General features: G+C 32.4%; 3 protein-coding genes across 3 annotated transcripts; all 3 read left to right on the forward strand.

The window, feature by feature from the left end:
* The first annotated feature begins 731 nt into the window (after positions 1 to 731).
* Positions 732 to 6,033, forward strand: LOC130944579 (uncharacterized). The gene is made up of 13 exons (XM_057872947.1): positions 732 to 1,068; positions 1,587 to 1,731; positions 1,823 to 1,959; positions 2,121 to 2,322; positions 2,423 to 2,661; positions 2,756 to 2,867; positions 2,951 to 3,092; positions 3,171 to 3,313; positions 3,414 to 3,580; positions 3,682 to 3,975; positions 4,071 to 4,126; positions 4,231 to 4,445; positions 4,779 to 6,033. The coding sequence occupies exons 1-13, from the start codon at positions 835 to 837 to the stop codon at positions 5,951 to 5,953; spliced, it is 3,261 nt and encodes a 1,086-aa protein (XP_057728930.1). The 5' UTR covers positions 732 to 834; the 3' UTR covers positions 5,954 to 6,033.
* A 986-nt stretch (positions 6,034 to 7,019) lies between these two features.
* LOC130944581 (glutaredoxin-C1) lies at positions 7,020 to 9,190 on the forward strand. Its single transcript, XM_057872949.1, has 4 exons — positions 7,020 to 7,441; positions 8,025 to 8,113; positions 8,567 to 8,665; positions 8,762 to 9,190. The coding sequence occupies exons 1-4, from the start codon at positions 7,338 to 7,340 to the stop codon at positions 8,845 to 8,847; spliced, it is 378 nt and encodes a 125-aa protein (XP_057728932.1). The 5' UTR covers positions 7,020 to 7,337; the 3' UTR covers positions 8,848 to 9,190.
* A 1,451-nt stretch (positions 9,191 to 10,641) lies between these two features.
* On the forward strand, positions 10,642 to 14,188 carry LOC130944580 (anthranilate phosphoribosyltransferase, chloroplastic). The gene is made up of 10 exons (XM_057872948.1): positions 10,642 to 10,894; positions 10,985 to 11,128; positions 11,280 to 11,441; positions 11,539 to 11,622; positions 12,056 to 12,244; positions 12,757 to 12,847; positions 12,957 to 13,016; positions 13,177 to 13,295; positions 13,645 to 13,779; positions 13,890 to 14,188. Exons 1-10 carry the CDS (start codon positions 10,679 to 10,681, stop codon positions 13,917 to 13,919), a joined length of 1,230 nt encoding a protein of 409 aa, XP_057728931.1. The 5' UTR covers positions 10,642 to 10,678; the 3' UTR covers positions 13,920 to 14,188.
* The last annotated feature ends 113 nt before the right edge of the window (positions 14,189 to 14,301 follow it).

Below are 14,301 nucleotides of genomic sequence, written 5' to 3' on the forward strand. Positions count from 1 at the left end.
ATTTTTCAAAAATTTTAATGTCAATTCAATAACAATTTCATAAGAACAACCCTAAATACAAACAAATCAAATATAATTTTCATGCATTATTGTTAGATTGGTCTTAAATTTTTTGAAAATTTAACCGTCGAGGGTATATTTAATGCAAATCGAAAATTTTTGAGACAAAATTGAAATAAAATAAAACTTAGAGATATTTTTAAAATTTTCGCCAAACTTCAGAGACAAAAAATATACTTTTACCTTTTAATATATTTAACTGAATTATCATCTTACGAATTTCAATTATTAATTTCACGTGAATACTGTTGTATGTGAGGTTTTTTCAACTCATGTGATTCATTCTCTTCCAAGCAAGACCAAATGCACTTATTGCATCTTTACAAAACCAAAAAATAAGAAGAATTGAAGAAAAGATAAACAGAAAAATTAAAAAATCCTGAACAAAGATACATATATAATTAAATGCAGGTTCTATGATTCTATAGATGACAAGAACTATATATACCCGTGACAGTTTCTCTATCGTGTGATTGTTACACGTGGTTCTGTTATATTAATTACAACCTCAAAGGTCACGAAGTATAAAACAATTGTGTCATGTCACATTGTTCATTCACTACTTATCCTTATAATGCATTATTATTCATCAATCAATGGTCACTAATAAACAAAGATATATATATACATAATGTTCATCACTTATCCTTGAAATAGAAACACCCTTCATTTATTTCAACACTTTTTCACTTCACAAATTCACCATAATGTTCACTTTTTCACTCCATTAATTTGAAGAATTCCTACTTTGTGTTAGTTTGAGTGTTCTCTGAGATGGGTCTGCATAAAGTGTTGAACTTGTGTATGGTACTATGTTTGGTTTGTTCATCACTACTGTGTTCAATAACCAAATGTGATGGTCGTGGTGGTGGTTCAGATCATTTCTCTTTGAAGTTCTTGAAGGCACCTCATGCATTCTCTCATTTGAGCTCAGCAGCATTTTCATTTGAAGTTGTTCATTCTGGTAATGGTGGAACATGTTCATCAAACTGCAGCCTCAGTTGCAAGGTTTGTCTCTTTCTTTTTGTAGTAGTAACTCATTTTGTGGCCAAATTTGTTAGTATTTGCATTATAGAAAAGATGGTAGAATTTCGTTTTAGATAGTACGAGAGTGGATCGAATCGTATAAAGGTACTTCTGTAGCTAAAAGTAGAGTGAGATCTTTCTATTAAGGTGAAAACTCAGATGCAGTTAACTTCATGTGAGGTTGATAATTGAGAGTCGTTAAATGATTTGACAGCTTTGACTAAATTATCATCTAACGACTCTCAACTATCAACTTCACATGAAGTTAACTGCACCTGAGTATTCACCTTCTATTAAAGGAGAAGAACCACTCTCCTTAAATACAACATCAAGCATCCCAGTGCGAAAAATTCAGGTGTTGTTATTGCTGTATGATGAAGTGGACTAATTTGTTACATGTAAATTAGAACTAAAATGTTGGTTATTGCTTTTAATTTCTAACTTTCTATTATGGGATAATGCAAATTTGATGATTATGTATATATATACCATGTATGCAGTTGGATGATGGGATTACATCAGATTGTAAAAATGGAGAAAGAGTTACATACTTAAGCTTGAAGGATGGAAATCATACATTTGAAGTGTGCAACAATAATAATGGGGATCAAGGACTTGGATGTGCTACTTATAATTGGACTATTGGTGAAGAACCATTCTCTATCTTTATGCTTTTAATTTGTTCTGAATTTAATTTTACTTATCACTAATTTAATATTTTATTTTCTTTTTTCAGATACAGTTCCTCCAACTGCATATATTACAACTTCAACAAATTTCACAAGTTCTTTAAATGTAACAGTGAATATATCTTTCAGTGAACCTTGTATGGGTGGAGGAGGTTTTGGATGCAAGTCTGTGAATGCTTGCAATGTAAGTTAGTTGGTGGTTTCATTTCATGGTTAACTTTGATTATGCCATTGGAAATTCCAATTGTTCTAATCAAAACAGGAACAAAAAATAATGAATAAGTGACATAGATTCTATGTTGAATAATGAATCTTTAACAAAGTGCTGTTATAATTGTTTTGCAGCTTCTTGTCTATGGTGCTGGCCAGGTTATACCATCTTCCCTTACAATTTTGAAACCAAACCTCATGTACTCTCTTCTTGTTAGTTTGAACTCGACTGCGCAATTCGGCCGCGCAATCCTTGTAATGGACAGAGATTTCTGCACAGACATGGCTGGTAACAGCTTTATAAGAAAGCAAAATTCAAGTGTCTATGTACATTTTGGTGAGTATTTATATATATATAGAGTTTATTAAACAAAAATGATAATTTTGAATGTCAAGAACTATAGTGAATCCTGCAAATTTTTTAACATGATCTACAGATAGAAGAAAGGTTTATGTGAACCTCAGGACTCATATACCAGAGAAGCTACTTCAACTTAACAGTGAAACAAGAACAGTTCAAGCAACTAATGACAATGACAAACTAAAAGTATATTTGTACTTCTCAGCACCAGTTCTTAATTCATCTTCAGAAATCATGAAATCTCTCAGCATTAGTCAGGGTTCACTTCTTCCAATCAGTGAAGAGAGTCTTGGAAACAGAAGATTCGGATACTCGGTTGGTCGAATATAGCTTTTGCTTAATCTAGTTTCATCTCTTCATAATTATACATTATATTCTGTTTTTTTCCTTTGACATACTCTGATTTCAGGTTGGTAATATCTCCCATACTGCAATTATCTCAGTCGATTTCAATTCGGAGTCTATAATAAGCAGAGAAATGACTCAATTTTCTCCAACTTCACCAGTTACTTTCTTTTATGGTACATATTATCCACCAAGAAAAAAACACTATCTAGAAATCTAGATTCATGTGCTAATGTTTCTTTCATGTGATTGAATTCAGATTCTAAGAGGCCTGCTGTGATGTTGAGTACATATAGCATGAGGACCAAAGAACACAATCTCCAAATATTAGTTGAATTTGCAAAGCCTGTGTTTGGTTTCAACACTTCTTGTATATCAGTTTCTGGAGGCCTTGTAAAAAGGTATGCATTTTCTGTTCTCTATATTGCAAAGTTGATGATAAATCCTAATTAATCAAACTTTTTTTCATGTCTCTCTAGCTTCCATGAATTTAGAAGGAGCACATACATTGTTGAGTTACAAGCAGATGATGATTTAGTATATGTCAGTGTTCCTGAGAATGCGACTCACGATGTAGCAGGAAATCAAAATCTACCTTCCAATGTTCTACAAGTTAGGCACTGTAAGATGATTGATTAATGATTAATACTAATATTTTCTTTTAAAAATTGATGCTATCTATAATTTTTGTTAGACACTGATACAACTCATAAATGATGCAGACACTATGCCTGTGATTTCAGCAGTGGTTTCTGCATTTACAACTGCTTCTTTCATCGCGACTGCGCTGGTGGCAGGGCTGCTTACTATCTCAACAGCAAGCCTTCAATCTGTTGGTACATTTACAAAGTCAGCTTTCTTGATTGTTGATCCGGCGAGGAATCTCTTTGTAGGATACTTAACTAACTTGAAAATCCTACTTACCATTAGAAATTGTTTAGTTAACTTCAATATCTTTCAATATATTCTCAAATTTTGTTAATCCTGCAGAGAATTTTGTGTCATATTCAAGTCTTTGCACTATCAAGATGGTTAACAGCCAAGTTACCTGTCGAGTTCTATGAATTCGCGAGGCATATGCGATGGACTGTACCTTATTTTACAGTGCCATGGGAACCTGGACAACTGAACCTATTCACTATAGCCTCTGGTCCTTATGGAAGCTCTGATTCATCATTCAACAAAGCTTCAAAACCAATTCACCAAAGCTTTAATTTGAGCATTGCAGCTTCATCAGTGTATGGATCACCACTTACTTCTTTAGAGTACCAGCAATTTTTTGAGGTAAGACCAAGTTAACTTATTCATCAAGCTACTGAAATTTATCAATGAAAATTGGTTAGTATCCTTTAATGAAAGACGAAAATGCATACCTGCAGAGCGAAAACATGAGGCCGGAAGCCGAATATATTTTGGATTCACAGCATTACAGTGGGTGAGTTTTATGGATGTTAATAGTCTATACATTATGTTACATATATATGCAATAATCAACTTTCAAATTGTTTTTTTCCCCTTTCCCTTTTGTTTTGTTTATAGATGGACAGATTTTTATAGAAGCATGTTTTGGTTAGCTGTGATCTGTGGTGGTTTGCTGGTTCTGCATGCTCTTCTCCTCATGATCCTGAAATATGGGAAGAGAAACTCTGATAAGCCAAGGGCATATGGAGCACTTATATTTCCAAGATTTGAGATATTCCTTGTAGTTCTTGCACTACCTGCTATTTGCAAGTCCTCTTCTGATCTTATTAGTGGTAATCTTAATGTTATTTATTTGTCATTTAGAAACCTTAACTTGTGTTCTTAGGGTATTGTTTGGCAAAGTGCATAGTTTGAAGTTTGAACAAAAAACAGAAGAGGTATCAGTTAATAAGGTAGAGAAAATCGAGATTTTACCTGAAATCGAAAAAGTAAACTAAATAACAGAATTATAACAAGATTTAAATGGTAAAATCATTTGACTTAGCAAAAATTTTGTAAAATCGGATGATTTATTTAAAGTTGTAATATCTTTAAGAAGTTAAATCGAGATTCTAACTGTCATGACCAAGTCTAATTTTTGTCATTTGAATGTGTGGATTTTATAGGGGGAGGTCCTTCAGCTATGGCAGTTGGCATTCTACTATTGGTTTGTGTGTCTATTGTGCTTCTATTTTTGTTCCTATTCCTCTCAATTGGTATCACATTTGGGAAACTACTTCAATACAAGGAAGTTCATCAAGAAGGTGAGGAATTTCATTGGTATCAAGAGCTTATTAGGGTGACTCTTGGTCCAGGTAAAAGAGGCCAATGGAGTTGGAAGGACCAACCAAAATCTCTTCATCTAATCATCTTTGGACCACTCTTTGAGGACCTAAGAGGCCCTCCAAAGTACATGCTTTCCCAAATAACCGGCGGACGCTTTCCAAGCCTAGGCGACCGGATCATTGCCTCAGATGACGAAACAGAAGACGCCGAGGCGCCTTTCATCCAAAAGCTCTTTGGGATTCTCAGGATTTACTATGTGTTTCTTGAAACCATAAGGAGGGTCACCCTTGGAATAATGGCAGGTGCATTTGTGCTAAATGGAAGTTCCAAGACACCAATTATTGTTATTCTTTCAATGACATCATTTCAGCTATTCTTTATGCTGCTAAAGAAGCCATTCATAAAGAAAAAGGTTCAGCTAGTTGAGATAATCTCACTCTCATGTGAGTTTGCATTCTTTGTTACTTGCTTTGTGCTCTTGAAGATGGATATCTCATTGGGAATTGAGAAAAAGCTTGGGATCTTCATGATTATGTTGTTCCTAGTGGAGTATTGTGCTCAACTTGCAAATGAATGGTGTGCATTATATAGACAAACAAGGTTTCTTGACCCTCAAGAAAATTCATTCTTCAAAGGATTGAAGATTGCTTCAATTGGTTTTCTTTTGTACTTCATGCCTCAAAAGGGAATCAAGATTTTGGAGAAGGAGTTGCCACAAAATGGACACGAAAATCGAGGAACCGGCGGCAATGTTTTTGGAGAGGGAGACAGATATAGAAGCTCTGATAGCATGAGTTCAGGTACACCTGATAGACCATGGCTTAAACAGTTGAGGGAATTTGCAAAATCTAGTTTTGGTAGAGAAAGAAGTGGAGCAATGAATGATCCTTCTACTAGTGGTACTAGTAGGTGGAGTGGTTTTTGGGGAACCAAAAAGAGTGGTAGTTCATCTGATTTCAAATCAAAACCTAGTTCATTGTACCAAGATTTGGAAGCCATTTTTGCATCCAAGTGAATTCAAGTTGAGACAAAAATTTGTGTCTAATTTAAGGACAAGTGTTGTTTATGTGTAACAAAGTTTAGGTCATACAAACATACAAGATACAAAAATAGTAAAATCTATTATATTTTTTATTTAAAAAATGTTATTTAATTATACTTAGTAGGTTTAATTATTCTATTGGTCCCTATTGTTTCATGAAATTTTTAATTAAGTTCCTGTACTTTTTTTCCTTTTAATTGGATCTCTTCACCAATTTTTTTTCAATTAGGTCTCTCTTAGCAGTAATTGGCTTAATTTTATAGGGACCTAACTAAAAAAAAAATGGTAAAGGAATCTAAATAAAAAGAAAAAATATAGGGGCCCAATTAAAAAAAAATAGTGCAAAAACTCAATTAAAAGAAAAAAAAGTACAAGAATCTAATTGAAAATTTCGCAAAGACTCAATTAAAAGAAAAAAAAAAGTACAATAATCTAATTGAAAATTTTACAAAACTATAGAAATTAACAGATTAATTAAACCTGCTTATTATTAAATTCTGAATTTTTATAACTATACAGTGTCTCTATATTATAGTAGTTTCCAACATATTTTTTTTTATCTTATCACTTACTTTCTCTCCCTTTTATTTCTTTCTTTATTTATGTCTCTAAAATGGTGGTATATCAAACATATTTTTATGGGTTCATTTGATATATTAAATTTATTTGTGCAATGGAAAAAAAATGCATATCTAGAAGTCGTAGAATAAAATGATTTTTTTTAGGTAAAATAAATTTAGTAAAATATGAGATAATACATAAATAATTAGAGTGATAGATTATTTTTTAATAATTTTTAAAATTTAGAAAACTTGAAAAAAAGCTTAAACAATTTATTATTTTAAAAATATCAATACTTCATATAAAACAGTATCATAGCAAATTTATTTTAAATTTTAAAGACTCAATAGAACTAGTTTTTCAATAAAAATAAAATAAAATCGACCTTTCAAAAAAAAGTAATTTCTAAATTTGATGTTTGACTTTTTAAGTTTTATCCCTTTTCCTTAAATAGACGACATTGTCGTTTCATCAAAGAGCCAAAAGACAAAGACGACAACGCTCACCGATCATCACTAAACGCAAAATCAAAATCAAACCCTAATTTCTTCTGCCACTCCAATTCCATTCAATTCTAACTTCAATTTTCCTTCTATTTCTTCCGAAAATCGAACCAACCCTTCAATTGTTGCGGTGGCAATCAACTGCAGAATCCCCAACACGTGCGCTTCTCAGACATTGCCACCATTAATTCCCTTCTTGGGAGCTTGTAACACGTGTCCCTTTCCTTTCCCGAAAGCTGCAACCTTTTCCACCTGTGGTTTTGTCCTCTGTTCTGTGATAAAAGGGTAAAAAAATGGGGTCTTTCTTGAGTTCACAGAATATAAGCAAAGAGGAACTTGAAATGGCGTTGAATAAGGCTAAGCAGATTGCATCTTCAGCTCCTGTTGTCGTTTTCAGGTATCTCTCGTTCTCAATTTTTGAATTTGATTTTTTTTAATCGAGTCAACGACCCAATCATATGATCACACTTTTCAAACCTTGATTGTTATGCAGGTTGTGACTTGTAATCATGAATAGTGTAGACTGTAGAGTAGAGCTTTAAAACTAAAATTGAAATACCATGATACTTGTTTTGGTTGATACATGGACACAATTTAATTATGCTACTTCAAAAAATTAATTTTTTTTTAATAGCAGATTATGGAAAATATACCAGAAAATGTGAAAACTCACATATAGTTAATTTCACATTAAATTGATAGTTGGAAGTCGTTAAATAATTTGATAAATTTGATTAAATTGTGATTTAGCAGCTCTCAACTATCAACTTCGGCTGAAGTTAAACTGCATTTGAGTTTTCACTAGTAGAAAAATGTTACAAATACGTAGTGATTGATTTGGTTACTATTTTGATGTTCATGAAGTATCTTTTAAAATTCATTAGAATATGAGTTGTAGCATTATATAGTTGGCATTATTGATTGGCAAGATAATTATGTGTATATGAACAAGGTTCCATTGTTAATTTGTGTGATGGCAGTAAGACTTATTGTGGATACTGCAAGAGGGTCAAAGATCTTCTCACACAGCTATCAGCATCTTTCAAAGTCATTGAATTGGATGAGGAAGGTAGCTTTGATTTGCTTCTTCTCTTAATTGTGATATTTGCCTTATCATTGTGGCAGTATCTATTTTTCATTTCCATGTTTCAATAATGGAAACAGAAAATTTAAGCAATTTTTTAGGCATGATTGATTTCAGCTTTTTTTAATTTTGTGAAGGAAAAAATTAAAACAATCATACAATGTGTAAAAAAAAAATAACCAAAGTTTGTGAAATAATACGTGTATTTATACACAAATATATGATAGTTGATTTGGTAGCGGATATACATAACATATTTAAAATTCAAAATTGTAAGAATATATTTTGTTGCTTTCACTTTTCTGTTTTGAAAACATTAAAAAATAAATGAAAATGGAACTCAATATCAGTGTCTTGAACATTGTTCTCTAATGTATCCAATTCTGTCCAAAGGGTTATTATAATTTTGCTGAGAGAATTTTGTTTACCTATTTGAAGGAGATGGTGGTCACATTCAAGCAGCTCTAGCTGAGTGGACAGGACAGAATACTGTGCCTAATGTATTCATTGGAGGGAAACACATTGGTGGTTGTGATTGTATGTCCTTTTTTCCTTCTGTTTTTGCTCAACCAAATCACTGTTCAAATTTACCTTATATTTGTCAAAAACATTTATGACTCCTGTTCTTTGCAGCTGTTTTGGAGAAACACCGAGCAAACCAACTTGTTCCCCTCCTCAATGATGCTGGAGCCATAGCCAATAACTCTGCTCAGCTCTGAATTCAATACCCACACACAAATAATACACAATGTTTTGTTGCATAGTATGGAATAGAATAAGGAAAGAGAGAAAGTGTTTTTGTCTTTGTATGAACATAAAGTGCAAGTGTGCAACCATGTGCAACCAAGAGGTTTGTAATGCAATCTTAGCATTAAATATGTGATGGTGGTTTGTTTTCAGAACTTGTCTAGTCATATGAGTGATTGCAGAATGATAGATAAAAGTTTGATGGATACCTAAAAATTGGTCACTAATACTGTTTTATATATTTTTATTATATATTTTATATTTTAATATGTATTTATATGAATAATTAATTTAATTATTGAATTTTTTTGTGTACATGGGATATGTTTTGCATTGTTGTAGATGGATTAATGCATATTTAGTTGTGGTAATATACAAGAGTTCTTATATTCAAATTTTTATTATTTTTTATGTAACATAAAATTTTCAAAATTTGTAATCTTTCAATAATGGGAATAGCTATAACTTGTTATATTTTGCAATGACTAGGTAAAGGATGGGGTAACTAGTAGCAGTGTTTTAATCAGAATTGTTGTAATTTGAATGAGATTTATTTCCATTTCTATCAAATTAGTTTTGATTTTCAAAATTTATTTGATCCAATCACAGCTATGACGATGTATAACATAGATTTAAATATATATTTAAATGCATTGATTTTTAAACATAAAAGTAAAGATATATGTGTTTAAATACATAGGATTCTTTTCTATATCCAGAAAAGTTAACAATATACATGCCAAAATGCATAGGATTTTTAATGATATATTATCAACAGAATTTATTTATTTATTTATTAATATTTAGTCAACATTTTAAATTTAAAATTTTAAATTTTAGATGTTATATTTTAAATTTTTTAATTCTAATAGTATAAAAATAAAGTGTTAGTCAAATCAACTAATATTGATAAAAATGTTAATCTCTTAACATTTCTTTTTCTAATATACTCAAAAGGAAAAAATATAATTAATTTGTTAATTTGGAAGGAAATAGGATAATTTGTCCAAAATACATTAATTTGTAATATAATATAATAAAAAAGATATGTCTAAATACATTGATATTCTAATATGCCAAAGGAAGTAAAGAATGATCACTAATTTAATTAGAAGGAAAGAAAGTTATGTATTGGATAAATCTTAATACATTTCAAAGAAAGTAGTAAGCACATATTTTTCTCAAAAATTGACCAACTATTAGAAGCAACAAATAAATTAACAAGTTTTGAATTTTTTTTATAATTTTACTAAAAGAATAGTTAACTTAATTAGCAAATTATTCTTTTAAATTTAAATTATTAATATAAAATATAACAAATGAAAATACTAAAATACTTAATTAATAAAAATACAACACTCTTATTTAATATAGCATGCTTATGTATAAATTTACATGTCTAAATACATTGAAAGAAATGATTTAACTTTTAAACACCAAAAATGTTTAACCAATTTGGGATGATCGAGTGGTCAGCTCATCTTTCGATTAAATAAGTGTCGGATATTCGAATCTCAGTGATTCATTAGCCAACAACAAACTTTTAAATAGAGTTTAAATTCGCGACGGATTAATCTTTAGTTTGTAGTGTTAGAAGACGCCGTGAAAAAGAAAAACACCAAAAATGTTTAAAAACAATTAAATGATTCAAATCAAAATGAAAAAAAAAAAGGAATTTAAAACCTAGAACTATACCAATTTGAATTAAGATTGGATCTCATTTAATTGGATTTCAATCTCAAAAGTCTCAAACCCATTTCTTCATTCTTTAAATAAAGCTTGACCCAACAAGAACACACATCAATGGCGCACACACTCTCACTCACACAGCCGCATGCTCTCTCTTCTTCTTCCCTCACCACACCTTCAATTCATCACCGCCTTCCAACCTCGTTTTCCCTTAACAACCCGAAAGCAACCACCTTTTCCATCGCCTGCACCGCTTCTTCTTCAAATGCGTACGTCGCCGTTTCTAACAACAATGCACGTTCACCTTCCTCCGTTTCCTCCATTACCCAGGTTATTAACCATTTTTCATTCTACTTACTTCCTAATTGATTCAATTCCTTCGTTTCTAAGTTGATTCTAATTCTTGTGTGTTTTGCGCAGCTAATTGAATCGTTGATTAATGGAGTTGATTTATCGGAAACTGAAGCTGAAGCTTCTCTTCACTTCCTCTTGAATGAAGCTGATGAGGCTTTGATTAGCGCTGTTCTTGTTCTCTTGAGAGCTAAAGGCGAGACTTTTGAAGAAGTAACTTCTTATTTGTTGCTCTTGTTTTCAGATTCTGCATATAAAGGGATCTGCTTTTAATTTGTTCATTGACATTGGAATTATGAGCTTTTGAGCAACTGCTGAGTTGTTTCCTTGTGTTTGATCATTGTTTTGATTATTTTGTGGATAGATTGTGGGGTTAGCAAGGGCTATGATCAATCATGCTACCAAGGTGGAAGGTTTGCTTGATGTGGTTGATATTGTTGGAACTGGAGGGGATGGTGCCAACACTGTTAACATTTCGACCGCGGCTTCGATACTTGCTGCAGCCTGCGGTGCCAAAGTTGCAAAGGTGTTTTAGAGTGAATATATGTTGATGTGATTGAATATTTGAATTGAAATTGTTTCTGTATTGATGCTTGTTTTGGATATTGTGTGACTTGTTGCAGCAAGGAAGCCGATCGAGCTCTTCTGAATGTGGAAGTGCTGATGTATTAGAAGCATTGGGGGTTGTCATTGACCTAGGTCCTGAGGTTTGTGAAAAAAACAAACATCTCAGTTAGTTTTCTTGAGTTGTGAATGTGTTACACTGTTACTTATGGTTCGTATTAGCCTTGTTTGTTATCTGAAGGCATACTTACTTTGTTCACTTTGCATAATTAATGAAATATGGTTTTTCTAAAAAACTGCAGTATATCACTAGTTAACTGTAGAACATAATAGTGAAAAATTTGCTGCTTATTTCGCTTTCATTGGAAAAGGAAGCTACTTAAGCTAAGCCATAATGTAAACCTATTGGAATGCATTGATGTATATCTCGAGTCTTGACATCTTCATGAGAAAGTGACTATTCTAGTCTTCTAGGGCTCTATCTGTGTATTTTTGTTTAAATAATAGGATTTATCTTATAGAAATTATCATTGATGAATGCATTCAGTGATTCATTTTCCTATCCTTGCAAATTAGGGGATAAGAAAATGTGTGGATGAAGCAGGAATTGGGTTTATGATGTCTCCAAAATATCACCCAGCAATGCAGATTGTCAGGCCTATTAGAAAAAAGCTGAAGGTAAAAACTGTATTCAACATATTGGGGCCCATGTTAAATCCAGCGCAAGCACCTTTTGCAGTTGTTGGGGTATACACAGAAGATTTGGTAAGTTTATTTGCGTAGAATTCATTGGTGTTATTTCACTGAAAAAATGACTTTCTAGTCCATCTGCAGTGTAATCTTTGCAAGTTCTCCAACAGATAAATTTATAGTAAGGGGAGAATGCATAATCAAGAAAGATTCTGTTTGCTCATAATATTAGCATATGAATCATTGATAGTTGTGAAAGCAACTTGGTTCTTTATGGTCTACAATGGAACTTTGTAAATGATTACAACCCCGTCCTGTAGTATTAGCCCATTTAGGTCATTTTGTCTTTTTAATTCCATAAACATGTGTGTGGCAGCGGAGCTCTAACCTTTGAGGCTTTGATACGTTTTTTAAACAATCTCTGTATTAGTATCCTTCAAATGAATTGAATCGAATTACATGTTATTGCATATGTATGAGTTGGTTCTCTGTACTCAATTATTTGTATAATGCATCCATATTGTTTTTCTTCTGTTCAAATTACACTTCTTTAATTGCCTAGTGTCATCCTCACTTTTATTAAATAGGTCTACAAAATGGCTAAAGCACTTCAAAGATTTGGCATGAAAAGAGCTTTAGTGGTTCACTCTGAAGGTTTGGATGAGATGAGTCCTCTCGGTAAGATCTCCTGCATGCTTTGAATCAGGAGTTTTTTTCATCAGAAGATTTATTTATTTGAATCTGAATTGAGTAGTACTTTCTGACATCTTGTATGAATTTCATGCAGGCCCTGGTATAGTTCTTGATGTTACACCAGAGAGAATTGATAAGTTCTCATTTGATCCCTGTAAGATTATGATACTTTTATTGTTTTCCAGATTTGTTTCTGGAATGAAGTAAATTGATATAGCTCATGTGCTACTAATTGAGTTGTATAAAGGATCTTTTGCATATGTTTACCCTCAATGCACTCTTTACATCAGCTATATTTTTTTTTGTGGGGCCAGTGGAGTTTGGCATTCCTCGGTGCACTCTTGAAGGCTTAAAAGGTGGTGGTCCCGAATACAATGCAGAGGTTCTGAGGCGCGTTTTAGGCGGAGAGCCAGGGCCTATTGCTGATGCTATTGTGAGTACCTTTTGTTTTTCAGATAATACCTCTATTCTAGTGATAGGAAAGTGCTGGCCCCTGGCCTTGATATGAAACAGGAATTTATGAAATCAAGTTCATATGGTGTTTGTTCCCATCATCCATCTTAATTTTGACCCATTGACCTTCAATTTTGAGCCAGATTATTTCATTATATTCCCCTTCCTCTGAATTGTAAACACTCAAGCACAGAACATTTTTTGTTGGACTAGAATTCATATTGCTACCATGCCTAGTATTCTGAAATTTGTGTCGAATTCTATGAATTATGATTGCACTTGTCTCTTATAAGATATTTTGAACTTTGTAATTAAAAAAATGGCTATAGATTCTCAATGCAGCAGCAGCTCTTCTAGTCAGCGGCCGCGTAAGGAACCTAGCAGAAGGGGTGTCTGTGGCGCGCGACTCGCAACAATCAGGAAAGGCTCTAAAGACTCTTGATTTGTGGAAGGACCTCTCAAATGTGAGATAGACTTAAAATTGGATCTTGGATATACTACTTTTGAGTTTTATCTCTCACACACACACACATTTGATGGATCTTCTTTTGCTTCCTGTGTTCAACTATTGCAGAAAATAAAAGAAGATGCTGTCACTGAATAAAAGCTCGAATCATTTTGATGCATGGACTGGCTTTGATGTACATTAATAATTTAATAATCTCGGATGTAAAATTATGTATCCTTCAGTACTATTGCCAAAAAAGGAAAAGGTTTTTAGGAATGTATAGGGGGATTTGAAGTTTTCCATTTTATTTTTTTATTGTTTTATTTTTACAAGAACAAAAGGAGGCAGCACAGGAAAAACATATGTTGTGCTGTTTTTATACAAATTATGTCAGATTTTCAAGAATAAGATCAAGTGAAAAACCCTTCTTACATTGCTCTCTAGTTTCTACAAATAATAGACAATTCTAAGTTAACTCATTTTTTGTATTAATATGAGATATTTGAATAAATTTGACAAGGCCTTAGATTAGAGGATC

Source organism: Arachis stenosperma, chromosome 8, assembly GCF_014773155.1.
Source record: "Arachis stenosperma cultivar V10309 chromosome 8, arast.V10309.gnm1.PFL2, whole genome shotgun sequence".
NCBI lineage: Eukaryota > Viridiplantae > Streptophyta > Magnoliopsida > Fabales > Fabaceae > Arachis > Arachis stenosperma.

Bases quoted from the DNA above. Each gene is read 5' to 3' on its own strand.
- LOC130944579 (XM_057872947.1), top strand. From the start codon at position 835: ATGGGTCTGCATAAAGTGTTGAACTTGTGTATGGTACTATGTTTGGTT. The intron at 1,732-1,822 runs GTGAAGAACCAT...TTCTTTTTTCAG, and splicing joins TACTTATAATTGGACTATTG to ATACAGTTCCTCCAACTGCA. The intron at 3,581-3,681 runs GTAGGATACTTA...TTAATCCTGCAG, and splicing joins ATCCGGCGAGGAATCTCTTT to AGAATTTTGTGTCATATTCA.
- LOC130944581 (XM_057872949.1), top strand. From the start codon at position 7,338: ATGGGGTCTTTCTTGAGTTCACAGAATATAAGCAAAGAGGAACTTGAA. The intron at 7,442-8,024 runs GTATCTCTCGTT...GTGTGATGGCAG, and splicing joins GCTCCTGTTGTCGTTTTCAG to TAAGACTTATTGTGGATACT. The intron at 8,666-8,761 runs GTATGTCCTTTT...TGTTCTTTGCAG, and splicing joins ACACATTGGTGGTTGTGATT to CTGTTTTGGAGAAACACCGA.
- LOC130944580 (XM_057872948.1), top strand. From the start codon at position 10,679: ATGGCGCACACACTCTCACTCACACAGCCGCATGCTCTCTCTTCTTCT. The intron at 12,848-12,956 runs GTAAGATCTCCT...AATTTCATGCAG, and splicing joins GGATGAGATGAGTCCTCTCG to GCCCTGGTATAGTTCTTGAT. The intron at 13,296-13,644 runs GTGAGTACCTTT...AAATGGCTATAG, and splicing joins GGCCTATTGCTGATGCTATT to ATTCTCAATGCAGCAGCAGC.